The sequence below is a fragment of the Schistocerca americana genome, chromosome 6, assembly GCF_021461395.2.
Source record: "Schistocerca americana isolate TAMUIC-IGC-003095 chromosome 6, iqSchAmer2.1, whole genome shotgun sequence".
Taxonomy (NCBI): Eukaryota; Metazoa; Arthropoda; class Insecta; order Orthoptera; family Acrididae; genus Schistocerca; species Schistocerca americana.
The window spans coordinates 578,623,958-578,642,577 of record NC_060124.1 but is presented as its reverse complement, the minus strand read 5'-3'; the positions used below and the strand labels follow the sequence as shown (position 1 = coordinate 578,642,577).

The 18,620-nt window shown below is 45.9% G+C and overlaps 1 protein-coding gene across 1 annotated transcript in view; it reads right to left on the bottom strand.

The window, feature by feature from the left end:
- LOC124620292 (translation initiation factor IF-2-like) overlaps positions 1-14,913 on the bottom strand; it is a 542,363-nt gene extending 527,450 nt beyond the window's left edge. The window contains exon 1 of the mRNA XM_047146963.1: positions 14,876-14,913. Coding sequence (XP_047002919.1) covers positions 14,876-14,884 — 9 coding nt within the window. The 5' untranslated portion in view covers positions 14,885-14,913. The remainder of the gene's footprint in view (positions 1-14,875) is intronic.
- Between the last annotated feature and the right edge of the window lie 3,707 nt (positions 14,914-18,620).

Here is an 18,620-nt window from a genome sequence, read left to right as displayed (position 1 = left end):
CCACAATTCGGATCTCTGGGAGGAGACTACTCAGAAGAATATTGTCATCAGGAAAAACAAAACTGTTATTCTAGGGGACGAAGTGTGGAATATTAGATCCCTTAATTGGGTAGGTGAAAAGGGCGAGTAGATAGGTTGAAGTTAGATGTAGTGGAGATTAGTGAAGTTCGTTAACAGGATAAACAGGTCTTTTTGTCAGACTAGTACAGGGTTGTAAGCACAAAATCAGAAACACGCAATGCAAAAGTAGGTCTAATAGTGAAGAAAATGGGAATGCGGGTAAGCTACTATGAACAACAGTTACTCGTTGTCGTGGCCAACATATACACAAATCCAACACCCGCCACAGCACAACAAATTTATACACTGCCTGAAAAAATGCAAAGCCCTCAGGGGTTATGGTCAGTGGCACAGGGATACAGCTTGCAGATTTATTGATTCATTTACACTGTCATCGGCGATCTGATGGCGCTTAGGGGGGCAGTCAGTGCACCCTTTGTTTTGACACTGCGGACAGTAGATATGACGAGTTTAGAGGGGAACAGTAATTGAAACATTCAATCTAGGGCAGAAATATGCCCCACCGTCGAGTAAGTACTCTTGTTGAACAACGTCAGGCATTTGAACAGGGTCGAATTGTGGGACAGCGGGAAGCAGGATGAACGTATCGACGTATTACTGCAAGTGTTTGGCACTGTGTATCGGTGGTGTGTCGCTGCTTTCAACAGTGGTCTGTGGAAATTTCCCACAGCTGGAGATCAGATTCTGTACGTCCGCGTAGTACAGGCGCACGTCGAGGTCGACGCACTGTGTGAGCAGCGGTGGCCGACCGAACATTACGAACATCGTTCAGAGACGAAATACGTACACATGTTGCACCTGATGGTTCAAATGGCTCTGACCACTATGGGACTTAACTGCTCAGGTCATTAGTCCCCTAGAACTTAGAACTAATTAAACCTAACTAACCTAAGGGCATCACACTCATCCATGCCCGAGGCAGGATTCGAACCTGCGACCGTGGCAGTCGCGCGGTTCCCGACTGAAGCGCCTGGAACCGCTCGCCCATGAGAAGGTTACAGTAAACGGGTAGTGGTGCATCGGATACAAGCTACTGGACTCTCAGGAGTGGTTCCGTGCGGCTACCACAGCCGTGTTAATCTCTTGGAGAGAAGTCGGCATGGAGCCTCTAGTTAGGTGGCTTTCCATTGGGGTAACGACAGCTGTAGGAGACGCGGAAGTGTCAGTACAGGACCAAAACTAGTGTCACACAAACCGTCCGCTACTGGCGACGTTATTACAATCCTACTGATTAACTGCCGAACCATTCGCAACAAACTGACAGAGTTTGAAGTGCTTCTACACGGCAGAGGAGCTTACACAATACTAGGTTAAGACACGAAACTGATAGCAGTCACATTTTTGGAGAAAATTTTTGTGTGTCAAAAGAGTATGCAAATGAAAAATGGAGATGGTCCACTTTTCTCAGTAAACAAGAAAATCAAATCCACGGAGAAAGAATTTCACGTGAGATTAAGCAAGCAAGACTTAATATCAAGGTTGGGAATAAACTTCAACTGACTCTTTCTATCGTTTCTGTTGTTTGTTTTAGGGCGTAGAAAAGAACTAAGGTCATAAGCGCATGTCATAAGCCTTGGATCATCAAGAAGTAAAGAACTCAAAAGCGACTATATGTGAAGCCCAATCGACGAAAAAAGCGAACTAAGAACAAGGACTTACTCGTGGAGAAAAGTTCACGAAATACGCCGTAGAGGCGATGTCCCTAACCAAAGTTTAAATGACCCTCGCCATATTGCTACGACGAATAAAAAGTAAAACGCGGTCGACAGCAATTGGCGATAACTCAGATGGCAAACACACATGAGAACGTAAGTCTTTAAAAAAAGGGCATTGGGTCAAAGGTTGACGACAACGAGCATGAAGCAGTGGCCGATCACCCCCTAACAAATGGCGGCGGCTAAAACGACAGTGCCCAATACCCAGCCTAGCTAAAATGATTTCCTCGCAGCGAGATGGCCGAGATGAGATCGACCAAGCCGCTAGGAGAGGTTTAACTCACCGGAACTTGTTCCCATGAAGAGAGGTCCAGTGGTGATGCCAAAGTGACACCATCTGCCGACAGACTGCAAAAAGATCACCCCAAGGGATGGAAGAGCTAGCACACCGAGATAGGACGACTGCAGCCTTGGCAGCAGCGTCAGCAACCTCATTTTCCGTCAAGACCGACGTGATCAGGAACCCACATGAATATCATAAACATGAACATCGCGATGGCTCCCTCAACAGCGAACAAATGGAAACTCTCTTGAACCAGTTACACTAAGGGATGGACTGTGTACAACACGCAAAGGCTCTGAAGGGCGCTGAGAAAATCGGAGTATATGTGTCACCGCATGTACTGGGTGGCCTGATAAAGGGCGAAGAGCTCTGCTGTAAATATTGAACAGCGTTCTGGAAGCCGATTCCGGAAATCGTCGGAACCGATGACGAAGGCACACTCGACACCATGGTCAGTTTTAGAGCCATCAGTCTACACGAAGGTACTATCGCTAAATTCCATGTGAAGATCGAGAAACTTACAGTGGTAGGTCGAATCTGGATTAGTTTCATTAGGAAGCGAATGAAGTCTAAGACGAACACGGGCCGCCACACGAAGCCAAGGTTGTGAAGGGTTCACACCCCTCAGGAACGTGGTGGGTAGTAGTTGAAGTTAAACTGCCAGAGCAATAGCCAAAAGCGAACTCTGGGAGTTAACAGAGAAGAAGGTCGCAGCCCATACTGGCGGTCAAGGGAGTCATCGAAGAACGAGGCATACGATGGGTGGCCGGGGACGGCAAACAAACGGCATGCGTATCTGCTGAGGAGAACATCATGCCGGTATAACAGCGGTAGTTTGGCAGCTTCTGCATAGAGACTCAACTGGGCTAATGTAAAAGGCGCCAGTGGCCAAATGGATTCCACGATGGTGGATTGTATTAACACGGTATTAGATGGATAGACGTGTGTTCTGTACCCGTGGTCTAGGGGTAGCGTCTTTGATTCATAATCAAAACGTCTTCGGTCCCGGGTTCGATCCCCGCCACTGCCTAAATTTTGATAAATAATCAGCATTGGCGGCCGAAGGCTTCCGGCATAAGAAGTCAGCCTCATTCTGCCAACGGCCTTGTCAAAGAGGGCGGAGGAGCGGATAGAGGTTCAGGGCACTCTTGTCCTAGGGGTGGGAAATTGCCCCTAAAGGCGGAAGAATCAGCAATGATCAGCGACATGAGGATGCAGAAGGCAATGGAAACCACTGCATTAAAGACACGTAACGTGTATCCACAGGACATGTGGCCTGTAATTGAAGAAGTGTCATGATCTCTCCATTGGCAAAAGATTCCGGAATAGTCCCCCATTCGGATCTCCGGGAGGGGACTGCCAAGGGGGAGGTTACCGTGAGAAAAAGACTGAATAATCAACGAAAGGATAACGTTCTACGAGTCGGGGCGTGCAATGCCAGAAGCTTGAAAGTGGTAGGGAAACTAGAAAATCTGAAATGGGAAATGCAAAGGCTCAATCTAGATATAATAGGGGTCAGTGAAGTGAAGTGGAAGGAAGACAAGGATTTCTGGTCAGATGAGTATCGAGTAGTATCAACAGCAGCAGAAAATGGTATAACAGGTGTAGGATTCGTTATGAATAGGAAGGTAGGGCAGAGGGTGTGTTACTGTGAACGGTTCAGTGACCGGGTTGTTCTATTCAGAATCGACAGCAGACCAACACCGACAACGATAGTTCAGGTATACATGCCGACGTCGCAAGCTGAAGATGAACAGATAGAGAAAGTGTATGAGGATATTGAAAGGGTAATGCAGTGTGTAAAGGGGGACGAAAATCTAATAGTCATGGGCGACTGGAATGCAGTTGTAGGGGAAGGAGTAGAAGAAAAGGTTACAGGAGAATATGGGCTTGGGACAAGGAATGAAAGAGGAGAAAGACTAATTGAGTTCTGTAACAAGTTTCAGCTAGTAATAGGGAATACCCTGTTCAAGAATCACAAGAAGGGGAGGTATACTTGGAAAAGGCCGGGAGATACGGGAAGATTTCAATTAGATTACATCATGGTCAGACAGAGATTCCGAAATCAGATACTGGATTGTAAGGCGTACCCAGGAGCAGATATAGACTCGGATCACAATATAGTAGTGATGAAGAGTAGGCTGAAGTTAAAGACATTAGTCAGGAAGAATCAATACGCAAAGAAGTGGGATACGGAAGTACTAAGGAATGACGAGATACGTTTGAAGTTCTCTAACGCTATAGATACAGCAATAAGGAATAGCGCAGTAGGCAGTACAGTTGAAGAGGAATGGACATCTCTAAAAAGGGCCATCACAGAAGTTGGGAAGGAAAACATAGGTACAAAGAAGGTAGCTGCGAAGAAACCATGGGTCACAGAAGAAATACTTCAGTTGATTGATGAAAGGAGGAAGTACAAACATGTTCCGGGGAAATCAGGAATACAGAAATACAAGTCGCTGAGGAATGAAATAAATAGGAAGTGCAGGGAAGCTAAGACGAAATGGCTGCAGGAAAAATGTGAAGACATCGAAAAAGATATGATTGTCGGAAGGACAGACTCAGCATACAGGAAAGTCAAAACAACCTTTGGTGACATTAAAAGCAACGGTGGTAGCATTAAGAGTGCAACGGGAATTCCACTGTTATATGCAGAGGAGAGAGCAGATAGGTGGAAAGAATACATTGACAGCCTCTATGAGGGTGAAGATTTGTCTGATGTGATAGAAGAAGAAACAGGAGACGATTTAGAAGAGATAGGGGATCCAGTATTAGAATCGGAATTTAAAAGAGCTTTGGAGGACTTACGGTCAAATAAGGCAGAAGGGATAGATAACATTCCATCAGAATTTCTAAAATCATTGGGGGAAGTGGCAGCAAAACGACTATTCACGTTGGTGTGTAGAATATATGAGTCTGGCGATATACCATCTGACTTTCGGATAAGCATCATCCACACAATTCCGAAGACGGCAAGAGCTGACAAGTGCGAGAATTATCGCACAATCAGCTTAACAGCTCACGCATCGAAGCTGCTTACAAGAATAATATACAGAAGAATGGAAAAGAAAATTGAGAATGCGCTAGGTGACGATCGGTTTGGCTTTAGGAAAAGTAAAGGGACGAGAGAGGCAATTCTGACGTTACGGCTAATAATGGAAGCAAGGCTAAAGAAAAATCAAGAGACTTTCATAGGATTTGTCGACCTGGAAAAAGTGTTCGACAATATAAAATGGTGCAAGCTGTTCGAGATTCTGAAAAAAGTAGGGGTAAGCTATAGGGAGAGACGGGTCATATACAATATGAACAACAACCAAGAGGGAATAATAAGAGTGGACGATCAAGAACGAAGTGCTCGTATTAAGAAGGGTGTAAGACAAGGCTGTAGCCTTTCGCCCCTACTCTTCAATCTGTACATCGAGGAAGCAATGATGGAAATAAAAGAAAGGTTCAGGAGTGGAATTAAAATACAAGGTGAAAGGATATCAATGATACGATTCGCTGATGACATTGCTATCCTGAGTGAAAGTGAAGAAGCTGAACGGAATGAACAGTCTAATGAGTACACAGTATGGTTTGAGAGTAAATCGGAGAAAGACGAAGGTAATGAGAAGTAGTAGGAATGAGAACAGCGAGAAACTTAACATCAGGATTGATGGTCACGAAGTCAATGAAGTTAAGGAATTCTGCTACCTAGGCAGTAAAATAACCAATGACGGACGGAGCACGGGGGACATCAAAAGCAGACTCGCTATGGCAAAAAAGGCATTTCTGGCCAAGAGAAGTCTACTAATATCACATACCGGCCTTAATTTGAGGAAGAAATTTCTGAGGATGTACGTCTGGAGTACAGCATTGTATGGTAGTGAAACATGGACTGTGGGAAAACCGGAACAGAAGAGAATCGAAGCATGTGAGATGTGGTGCTACAGACAAATGTTGAAAATTAGGTGGACTGATAAGGTAAGGAATGAGGAGGTTCTACGCAGAATCGGAGAGGAAAGGAATATGTGGAAAACACTGATAAGGAGAAGGGTTCAGGATGATAGGACATCTGCTAAGACATGAGGGAATGACTTCCATGGTACTAGAGGGAGCTGTAGAGGGCAAAAACTGTAGAGGAAGACAGAGATTGGAATACGTCAAGCAAATAATTGAGGACGTAGGTTGCAAGTGCTACTCTGAGATGAAGAGGTTAGCACAGGAAAGGAATTCGTGGCGGGCCGCATCAAACCAGTCAGTAGGCTGATGACCAAAAAAAAAAAGACGTGTGTATGCATACAGGAAACAACCATAACCTAGTTTCTATTCGACAAGCTATTGGTACAAACGGAGGAGGATGGCGCGATTCGCTTCCCAGTGAAGTACCGCTGAGGACACGTAGGGCACTGAGAGACCAGGTACAGCGTGCAGCCAGGTAAGACACGTGGGAGAACCAAGGAAGTTTTTTATCAAGCATGAGCCCCGAGGAGTTTCGTAGTTTCAGTGAACGGAAGAGCAAAACTCGAAGATGTGAAGATGGACGAAAAAACCGATTGCGCCGCCACAAATTGTTTTGTCAATGGAAAAGCGAAAGCCACTGTCGATACTCCACGAGTAAAGACGATCGACATCGCTGAAGACACCGCTCAAGGAGACAAGTCCGTGGAAGACTGCAATATATCGCAAAGACGTCGATGGAAAGAGAGGCGGAGTGCTTGGCGGGAGACAGGCCGTAGTAGGGTTAATGGCTACAGCAAAGAGAACGACGCCCTGGACGGAGCCCTGAGTAACCCAGTTCTCCTGGATGAAGATGTTCAACGAGGACGAACCCATATGTATCTTGAAAACACTGTATTTTAAAAATTCCTGGAGGAAACGGGGCAGAGAGCCTCGGAAGTCCCACTTGTACAGAGTACAGAGGATACCTGTTCTCCAGCAGGTGTCATAAGGCTTTCCCCAAATCAAAAACAACAGCCGCAGTCTGGTATTTCCGCAAAGAACCGTTCATGACGTGGGCTGACAAAGGGATGAGATGGTCAACTGCGGAACGGCGTGCTCGAAATCCACACTGTGCAGTGACTAGTAGATTGCAAGATTAGTACCACCATGCTCAAAAATGGTTCAAATGGCTCTGAACACTATGGGGGTTAACATCTGAGGTCATCAGTCCCCTAGAACTTGCAACTACTTAAACCTAGCTAACCTAAGAACATCACACACATCCATGCCTGAGGCAGGATTCGAACCTGCGACCGTTCGCCCCTAGAGCCTCTCGGCCACTCCGGCCGGCCCCTACCACCATGCCAGCCGGGCATGAATCATACGTTGCATCACCTTGAAACACAGCTAGTGAGAGAAATCGGGCGGTAACTAGGAGGAAGGTGTTTGTCCTTGATGGGCATAGGTATGGGTATGACAGTGTTCCGCGTTAGCATCCCGGAAACGTGTCATCTGCCCAAATTCAATTGTACGTATCGAGAATAAAGTGTTTCCCATAAGAGAAAGGTGCTGCAACATCTGAATGTAAACATCGTCCGGCCCTTGGACGAAAGACTGAGATGGAGTGAGAGCATGATCTAGCTCCGCCATAGCAATGGCGGTATTGTAGCATTCGCGATTCTGAGAGGAGAAGGATAGCACCTGAGGCTGCTACACTCTTTTCCTTTGCAGGAAGGCGAGGTGATAATGAGTAGAGCTCGAAATTTCCGCAAAATAGCGGCCAAGGTGTTGGTGATACACTCCTGGAAATGGAAAAAAGAACACATTGACACCGGTGTGTCAGACCCACCATACTTGCTCCGGACACTGCGAGAGGGCTGTACAAGCAATGATCACACGCACGGCACAGCGGACACACCAGGAACCGCGGTGTTGGCCGTCGAATGGCGCTAGCTGCGCAGCATTTGTGCACCGCCGCCGTCAGTGTCAGCCAGTTTTCCGTGGCATACGGAGCTCCATCACCGTCTTTAACACTGGTAGCATGTCGCGACAGCGTGGACGTGAACCGTATGTGCAGTTGACGGACTTTGAGCGAGGGCGTATAGTGGGCATGCGGGAGGCCGGGTGGACGTACCGCCGAATTGCTCAACACGTGGGGCGTGAGGTCTCCACAGTACATCGATGTTGTCGCCAGTGGTCGGCGGAAGGTGCACGTGCCCGTCGACCTGGGACCGGACCGCAGCGACGCACGGATGCACGCCAAGACCGTAGGATCCTACGCAGTGCCGTAGGGGACCGCACCGCCACTTCCCAGCAAATTAGGGACACTATTGCTCCTGGGGTATCGGCGAGGACCATACGCAACCGTCTCCATGAAACTGGGCTACGATCCCGCACACCTTTAGGCCGTCTTCCGCTCACGCCCCAACATCGTGCAGCCCGCCTCCAGTGGTGTCGCGACAGGCGTGAATGGAGGGACGAATGGAGACGTGTCGTCTTCAGCGATGAGAGTCGCTTCTGCCTTGGTGCCAATGATGGTCGTATGCGTGTTTGGCGCCGTGCAGGTGAGCGCCACAATCAGGACTGCATACGACCGAGGCACACAGGGCCAACACCCGGCATTGTGGTGTGGGGAGCGATCTCCTACACTGGCCGTACACCACTGGTGATCGTCGAGGGGACACTGAATAGTGCACGGTACATCCAAACCGTCATCGAACCCATCGTTCTACCATTCCTAGACCGGCAAGGGAACTTGTTGTTCCAACAGGACAGTGCACGTCCGCATGTATCCCGTGCCACCCAACGTGCTCTAGAAGGTGTAAGTCAACTACCTTGGCCAGCAAGATCTCCGGATCTGTCCCCCATTGAGCATGTTTGGGACTGGATGAAGCGTCGTCTCACGCGGTCTGCACGTCCAGCACGAACGCTGGTCCAACTGAGGCGCCAGGTGGAAATGGCATGGCAAGCCGTTCCACAGGACTACATCCAGCATCTCTACGATCGTCTCCATGAGAGAATAGCAGCCTGCATTGCTGCGAAAGGTGGATATACACTGTACTAGTGCCGACATTGTGCATGCTCTGTTGCCTGTGTCTATGTGCCTGTGGTTCTGTCAGTGTGATCATGTGATGTATCTGACCCCAGGAATGTGTCAATAAAGTTTCCCCTTCCTGGGACAATGAATTCACGGTGTTCTTATTTCAATTTCCAGGAGTGTAGCTATAGGGTCCCCAATGACAATACTTGCTATGGTCAGGCCGGAAATCGGCGAAATGGACCTAGGTCCCAGAGAGCCGATGGAGGTTACCCCAAATAACGGAAGAGAGAGTAACTGTCAAAAGAACTAGTAAATGAAATCCAGCTAGCATTTTTGCTATTGCGAATAATGCTACGGCATTGTGTATTCAGCTGTTTATAACGAATACAGTTCACTATCATAGGACGACGGTTAAAAAACGCGGAGAGCGCGTCTCCGCGTGCATGTCGCGCCGTGGCGCGCCTCAGTCCACCAAGCGACCGGGTCACAGCGCGGTAAAGAAGAAGTGCGAGCTATGGAACGTTCTGCGGCGGAAAGGATAACCTTCAGGAGGTACTCTACGTGGTCATCCCAACCGGGGAAATGTTGTTCATCGAAGGTCGCCGGGGAGTAATAAAGGCTCCAGTTGGCTTTAGAGAGATTGCAGTTGGGTTTAAACGCAGGTAGCGAGGAGTCAGCAAACGGATAGCAAAGGGGGAAATGGTTGCTTGAGTATATGTCAGAGAAAATAGACCACTCGAGACGATGGCAAGCTGGGCAGTGCAGGACGAGAGGTCCAAATGGGTATAGCGGTTTGTGGAATCTGAAACGAAACATGGGTGCTCTTTTGTTAAGACAGGTGAGGTTGAGTTGATTGAGAAGGCCAGCCAAGAGGGCATCGCTCTGACAGGGCCTGGAAGAGCCCTAAAGAGGATGGTGTGCATTAGACTAACCGAGCAGCAAAAAGGGGTGAAGAAGTTGATTAGTTGGAGTAAGTCTACGCTCGTGAAAACGAATGACAGAAGGATGTAGATGTTAAAAAGAGAAAATGTGAAGCGAGGAAGGATAATGCGGACTGCAGTAGCTTGCAGCCGAGTGCTCGTAGAGATGATTTGGCTATGAACTTCGCCCCAGATGAGCAGCATGACTCCCCCATGAGATGGAATGCCGTTCTCGGAACGAAGGTCAAAGCGGACCGGAAGGAAATGCGAGAGGTCAAAACAGTCGGAAGGACGCAATTTTGTTTATTGGAGGCAGAGAATAAGAGGAAGCTGCGATTCCAAGAGCAGCCGTAATTCCTCCTTGTTGGATCTAATGCGCGAACGTTCCAGTGAAGAAGAGTCGTAATGGGGATTGGGAGGACGGAACAAAGGAAGGGTAGTCACCTCGGCGGCTGCCGAGAGCCAGCCGAAGACTCATTGATACAGGGCGCAGAGGCTCGAAGGTCCTATTCCGTGAGGTCTTTAGAGGCGTCGGCATTCTAATTGGGTCAGCCTGTAGATTCCAGGGCAGAAAAATGGTTGGCAGTGCGCACTGGCAAAATCGAGATCGGCCGGGTGAGGGTATTATGTGGCGATACCATTGAGGATCATCTCCTAGTTGGGGAATGAGAAGACGTTTGCCTTTGATTTCTTAGAGCCTCTGCAGTTGGTAGATGATGACACAGATGTCTGTTGGCTGGAGAGACGCACAAAGTCTTCACGGGAGTATTGCTTCTGTCCTTTCTGACCTGGCTGTTGTTTAGCAGGCGATTTCGCCACTGAAGGCGTAGATTTGGTGGCTTGTTCACTGCTGGAGGAGAAGGCGACAGGTATGCTACTGTGATAGTGGGCGATTTTACAACTGGAATGGTAAATTTGAGGTCGCAAATCTTCGTGGCCATGTCCTTCGTGGAGCGAGGCGTAGCAAGAACGGTACTGTATAAGTGCCACTTGGTAAAATGCAGGCTTTAACTCTTTCTGTCGATTATTAGATTCATCTCTAGATGCAACCGTCTGCTTATTACACTTCAGTAGTAGGTATGTTCCCAAATCCTACAGTCATCAGAGAAGATTTTGATGAATTATTAATCAATTGTAATAATTACAGTTATGTTAGTGGTGGGCGTGAGATCACACCCTATGAAACTTCACTAAACGCCTACCTAGAAAAGACAGTTCAGAAGCCCACAGATGGTGGAAATTTATTAGGTCTAATGGCAACAAATAGACTTGACAACTTTGAAAATGTCCATATTGAAACTGGTATCAGTTATCAGGAGTACTGATAAAGAATAAGGAGCAACTAAGACAACTCTACAGATTTGTACGGTATGTAAACTAGAAAAGAGGCGGCAGTTTCATATCTCAATGAGGCATTTGAAACCTTTAGCTCTTGACAGTAGCATGTAGAACAACTGGGGCTCAAATTTAAAAGAATAGTTGGCCACGCACTGTCTAGATATTTATGTACAAGAACGGTTCATGGTGTGAGGAACTCTCCACAGTTCGCAGTTACAGTAAAGAAAGTACTACAGAGAGAGCGTCTATTCCATGATAGGTGTAAAACAAAGCACAGTGTTATATACATAGAAATGCTGAATAAAAAGCGTTTAGTTGTCAAGAGGACCATGAGTGAAGCCTACAAAGATTACAGTAGCGAAATATTCTAGAGAAATCTCTCACTAGACCCAAACAAATTCTGATCGTATGTAAAGGTGGTAGTGGCACCAAAGTTTGTGTCCGTACGCTCACGGATAAACCAGGAACTGAAATTGAGGGTAGCAAAGCTAAAGCAGAAATTCTGAACTCTGCTTTCAAATGTTCCTTAACAGAGGAAAATCCAAAGTATTCCCCAAGTTTATTCTTCCACCACAGCAAAGATGAATGAAATGGATGTATGTCATTGGCGTTGAGTAACAGTTCAAATCGCTAAAACTGAAGAAAGCTCCAGAGCAGAGTGGAATCCCTATCTTATTCGATATTGAATCTGCGGTTGTGCTAGCTCCTCTTCACTATAAAATATCGTAGACCCCTTGAACAACACACTGAACCCAGTACTTGGAGCAAGCACAGGACACACCCGTCTACAAGAACGGTACGACAAGTGATCCATGAAATTCCTGTCCAATATCCTTGACGCCCTTTTTTGTAGAATCTTATATTCTGAGCCCGAACGTAATGAGATATCTCTAACAGAATGACCTCCTCCATGCCAATCACCATAAATTCTGAAAACATTGATCATCTTAGGTCCAACTCGAGCTATTCTCACATACCATCCCGAGAGCTGTAAATCAAGGCAGTTAAGGTAGGTGCATAATCTGATTTCCGAAAAGCATTTGACTCAGTACTATACCCTTGTTTTAAATGGAAGTATGGTCGTATTGGGTAGCAAGCGAAGTTTGATTGAAAATTTCTAGATAGGGAGGACGCAACATGGAGAGTCATCGACAGATCATGAAATAATTTCAGGTATACCAAACAGAGGCGTGTTGCACCAGTGCTGTCCATATTAATTAATAATCTGGCGAACAATATTCATAATAATCTCAGGCTTTCTGCAGTTGATGGAGTTGTCTTTAATCCATCTCTCTACAAAATGATGCACTAATATTCACTCGAATCTTGAGAAGATTCGAAAGTGTTGTAGAGATAAACAACTTGTTTTAAACGTTCGAAAACGTAAAAATGGAATAGAAAAATAAAACAAAAAAATGGTTATCTTATGACTAAATTACCAGTGAATCTTAACTGGAATCTGTGAACTCAAATACCTGGGTGTAACAACATTTTGGTGGTGTATGAAAGGTCTACGTAAAGCGGGTGGCAAATTTCGGTTAATTAGTAGAATACCAGGGAATCAGGCTACAAGGGAGATTGACCCACCCTAGGAAATTACTTAAGCGCGTGGGATTCAAACCAAAGACTAACAGGGGATACCGAACATATACAAAGGAAAGCCTCACGAATGGTGACGGGTTTGTGTGACATATGGGAGAGCCTCATAGAGTTGGTAAAAAAACTGAACTGTGAGACGCTTAAAGTCAACGCAAATCATACCGCAAAAACCGGCATACTGCGCAGATAAAATTACGATATTTGGCATTTCTTTATCATTTACTGTGGCGCGTTCTGTTATGTCTCGCTTCCTTCTGGTATCTTCCTGTTTCAAATACGTCAGATACTTGCAAGGCAAACCCTATTGTTGGCTAAACTTGATATCAAAGTCTCGTTTTGATTACTCGGGATCGTCATCTCAGAATTCTATATAAAAAAAAAAACGTCAATGAGCTGCAGAACCAGGCAGATATACTTCCAAAATATTTCACGTAGTCCTTTGGAACCACTTTTTGTAAAAAACAGCAAGTGTTACTTGTTATGCGAATCATACTAAAGTAACACGTTGAAATATGAGGAGTTTCTATATACCATAAAATCAGTATATGTGAAAATCTTCCATGTACTTCTGTAGTTATTTGCTGTTTAAAACAGACTACACAGGCCTATGAATATGCGAGCGCAGGTTAAGAGCGCCCGATGTACGCCACTGGAATGCATGTCTGGATCTGAAGCAAAGGGCATGGCTAAATAAAATAGCCATGAAATATGCAATATTCCAGAAACGACAGAATATCCAAAGCTGTGGAAAACGAATTGTTTCAGCGCCGAGACAAGCTAACTTCCTATAACCTAATACCTGCGTCGTTCCTGAGATCAAGCCTTATGCCTGCGACGGAACATTATTTCGATGAAGCTTCTTATTAATGTAGAATAATTCATAAAAGCTGCAATTATCAAATCTTTGCTTTTAATCTTTAACCATCACATCTGTGACCACTGTAGAAAATACGTGGTAATTTGTTTTTATGAAATTCGGTTATGTTTATACTAGCATAGTATACAACAGAGCGGCCAAAACATTTGCATACGTGTACCATACTAACACTGTATTGTTACTAGATGCTCATAAAATCTCAAAAACGGAAAATATTTGCAACACAGCAAACATGTTTGTGATACTGTTATAAAAATTTACGCATTCCGCTGCCGAATACCCAACTTTCTCGTCAATATTTCGACTTCGCCGATAGGATTGAGGCATTTACTATAAATTACACTAACCACCGAATATTGTTGCACTGGTTCTATGCTTCACTAAGTAACTTCATATCTAAGCCGTCTTGATATCCTCTCACGCACTTTTTTACGGCTAAAATATTTGTCATCGACCATATACACAATTCGGAAATAGTATTATATTTAGAAGTATATCGCACTGCACAGAATGAAATAAAAATTCGAGAATTCAGATGTGGCAATAGCGTCGGAACGTCTGGAATGTTCTTAAATTATACCGCGAAGACTGATTCGATTTTATTAACACTAACCTGAATGTATGAGCAGCTTGTACCATATAATCATCTCAATCACGATAATTCCGTGTAACTGGCCAAATGAAGGTCATGCATTTCACTCATACCTTACGCAAATGAATGTTCTCGTCTCTATATGCTCACAAAACCCAACTTTTTGAAAAACAACGTAGGACCTATCAAGCCAGCTGTTCTCTAAGTGCGATCGAACCTACTACAACAATAATTCAAATTTTGAAAGGTCGTAATATATGGAGAAGTATAATTATAAACGGTAGCTCATCTCTTTTATTATTCTGGAAAAGAAGCAGACACAAAGCTGAAGCGATCGCCATACGATTCCTTTCGTTAGCTACTGCTAAATAAAAAATGAGTGTACGATAAATGTTGTTCATGTCTCCTCTGCAGTAACAGCTGAATGGGATGTCTCAGCAGAGTTAGGAGCATTGCTGTATATCGCACTTCTAGAGCGGTTTAGAATAAAATACTTAATCCAGACTCACCCGCTTCATTGTGAACAGCAACTCTCTTCTGGTATGTATCGCACTTGTCACCCGCGAACGTGCTCCTCGCGCAGGATCAATACACACTGGATCAGTTTAAACGGGCGGGCAACCGAGGCGAGGCAGGGTAGTTCCACGTCCACCCGCTAGAGGCCTCTCTGCACCTCAAAGTGTTTGGCTGTATCCTCGCATTTCACGCTCTTTGGCGACAGCCGCTTGTTCCAACGAAAAATGGAATGGTGCTCGCATTTAGCGCCGCTCTCGACTGGGTTACAATTACAACGCTTGAACTGACAGGCAATGCACTCTCTTGAAACTGCGTTCCCGAACTAAATTTCGGATATGGGTGCGTTCTGACATAATATAATCAACACTGGAAGACGCAGTGGATTAAAAAACATAGGTAATGTAGCAAATTCGCATATATAAAAAACGGCTTAGATATCCTTAAGAACGACTGATATTCCGTTACGTGGTACGTAATATTAAGAGAATGGACATACAAAAGCGTGATACAAAGATAAACAGCTATTTCTAATCACAGATGGTATCACTCACTCTCCAACATCCTCCCTACTCTGGTCGATCTCAAGGAACGTAGCAATGCGGTGCGTCTTTTTCGTTCTCGCCGACTCGGCAGTTGTTCGATACGTGATCGTTTCCAAATGTACCGTGGATAGACATTCTCGTGCGACAGAGCCACGTCTGGATCCTTTCTTATCGTGAACTTCGTGCAAACTGCTGACAGATACGCACAAGACGAAAAAGTAGCAGTTCAGTCCCTGTTAAGTCACTGCTGATGACATTGTTACGTCTATAATTTACCACAAAACGTAGTGTTTATCCTATAATAAGTAGTATTTTCCAATAAGAGCTGTACTTTGTGAAGTCAAAGATTGGTTCCTTGGTGCTTACAGCGTGCATTTGACGATTTACCCTTTGAATCTTTGTGAGTGTCTGAGGCCAAACATCAAGAGGAAATGTGAGCTATGAAGTTCTGCACCACCATAAAGAAGATGAACCTAGATCCTTTAAGATACAGAATCTACGAGAGGAGGTCTGTGGTGTTGTCTTCAGTAACGCATCGGAACCACTGAGATGGGGGATGTGCTGACTGTGATTTCTGTCACTACTGCAGACGAGGTTTTCCGGTGGGTTGGATCACTCTGTACACAACCTAGACCAGTCGCTGAATCGGTGCACATAGTTGCTTTTCTAAGATCACAGTGTGTGGCTTGGCACAAATACCATAAAACTATCCACAAGTGCGACAAGTTGTTCTAGGAGTGGCGACCCTATCGATTGAAGAAAGTCTTGCCATGCTGCTTGCTAATGAACGGCGACTTAGTCGCAAGTTTGTGATCGAAGACAAATGGCGGCGCCAATGTCCGTTCGGAAGCTTCGTAGAAGAGGTGCAGCGAGTGATTGTCAGATAGGATATCGGTGATACCTATTCATCGAGGGGTGTGTATGTCATGGAGAACCTCAAGGTTAGACCAGCTGGGTGACTAGTGATGCGAGATGTGGAACGGCAAAGTTCCTTTCCATGAATATCTCTGATCCAGCTGTCTTAAAACAACAGCTTTCCTTGGACAGTAACAGGTGGGCAGCGAGCACTGCGCCATCGACGGTGCCTTCGTCGACCGCACACGGCGTGTCGCGCGCGTCACTCGTATCTCCGCAGAAGAGACATTTAAACCGGCCACCTTGAGCCGCTGCTAGCGAGGGATCGCCATACGCCATCTCACCAGAGGACGCCGGATTCGCGTCACCTCAGTGCCTGCAACTGTGATTGGTCCGCACGTCTGTTTGAACCGCTCCAGTCGGAGCAGCGTCCTTATTCACTTACACTGAACATCTCCGAACAATCCACACCACCCACAAACTCTGGTCCAATCATCCTACAGTTTCCCCTCTCCTTTCCAATCTTCCCGTGCTGTCCGCGCTTTTGCCAACACATATCCCCAACCCTCCTCCTTCACACCCTCCACATACTCTCCCAAAGAAAATTCAATCATCTCTCCCTCCCAGATCACGACCTCCGCCCTGATATTTGCCCATCCTACCAGCTATAAGTCCATCTTACCCATTCCACTTCATCAGAGCTACCTGTCTCTCCTCCCCACATATTTACTTACCCTCCCCCCTTTTCATCCTCTCCTGCCTTTCTTTCCTCAACATCGTTTCCCCATCAACTATTAGCCTCAGCAGTAATCCCCTCGCTCCACTCTACTCCACCCTTCTTCTGTCCCAACAGCCATTCCTACCCCATCGATACTATGCACCACGTTCCTATAGTCCTCACCGGCCAACGTCTTCACCTCCAACAACATACTACCCATCCCAGGACAGGTCCTTCCAGTTTTAGTGCCAGGAAAGTGTTTCTTTTAAACATCAGTGTCTCGGCATCTTGTTTTAAATGTTCTTTTATTCTGTTTCGTTTTACCTATTATTATTACTGTTTTTAACTACAAGTCCAAGAAGTCGTATCTCTTGTACATATATTGCTGTCACTCTACTTTTTATTATTATTGTTATTTTTCATTTGTATTCGTTTCCCCAACTTTCTCGCTTTTAATGCAGAAATGCACGTTAGCAACTTCTGACAGAATTGGTTGGCGACGATAGTACATGTTGTCATGAAATGAGTATGTAATAATACTTTCAATGGTTCTACTTCTTACCACTGTATGCCATGCATTTCACGTTGGTTTGTAATGTGTGGATGTACTGCACATATGCACTGCACGTGCCTAATATCGTGTAGGGCCCCCGCGAACACGCAGAAGTGCCGCTGCACGACGTGGCATGGACTCGACTAATGTTTGAAGTAATGCTGGAGGGAACTGACACCATGAATCCTGCAGGACTGTCCATAAATCTGTAAGAGTACGTGGGGCTGGAGATCCCTTCTGAACAGCACGTTGCAAGGCATCCCTGATATGCTCAATAAGGTTCATGTCTGGGGAATTTGGAAGTGTTTAAGCTCAGAATAGCGTTCCTTGAGCCACTCTGTGGAAACTTTGGACGTGTGGGGTATCGCATTCTCCTGCTGCAATTGCCCAAGTCCATCGGAATGCACAATGCACATGAATGGGTGCAGGTGATCAGACAGGATGCTTACGTACGTGTCACCTGTCAGAGTCGTATCTAGACGTATCACGGGTCCCATATCACTCCAACGGCACACGCCCCACACCATTAGAGAGCCTCCACCAGCTTGAATAGTCCCCTGCGGACATGAAGGCTCCATGGATTTATGAAGTAGTCTCCAAACCCGTACACGTTCATCAGCTCGATACAATTTGAAACGAGACTTGTCCGTCCGACCAGGCAACATGTTTTCAGTCTTCAACAGACCAATGTCTGCGACGACGGGTCCAGGCGAGGCGTAAAGCATTGTGTCGTGCAGTTATCAAGCATCCACGAGTGGGCCTTCTGCTCCGGAAGCCCATATGGATGATGTTTCGTTGAATGGTTCGCGCGCTGTCACTTGTTGATGGCCCAGCATTGAAACCTGCATCAATTTGCGGAAGGGTCCCACTTCTGTCACGTTGAACGATTCTTTTCAGTCGTCTTTGATCCTGTTCTTGGAGGATCTTTTCCCGGCCGCAGCGATGTCGGAGATTTGATGTTTTACCGGATTCCTGATATTCACGGTACACTCCTGAAATGGTCGTACAGGTAAATCCCGACTTCATCGCTGCCTCGGAGATGCATGCCCAATTATACTAACAATGCATTT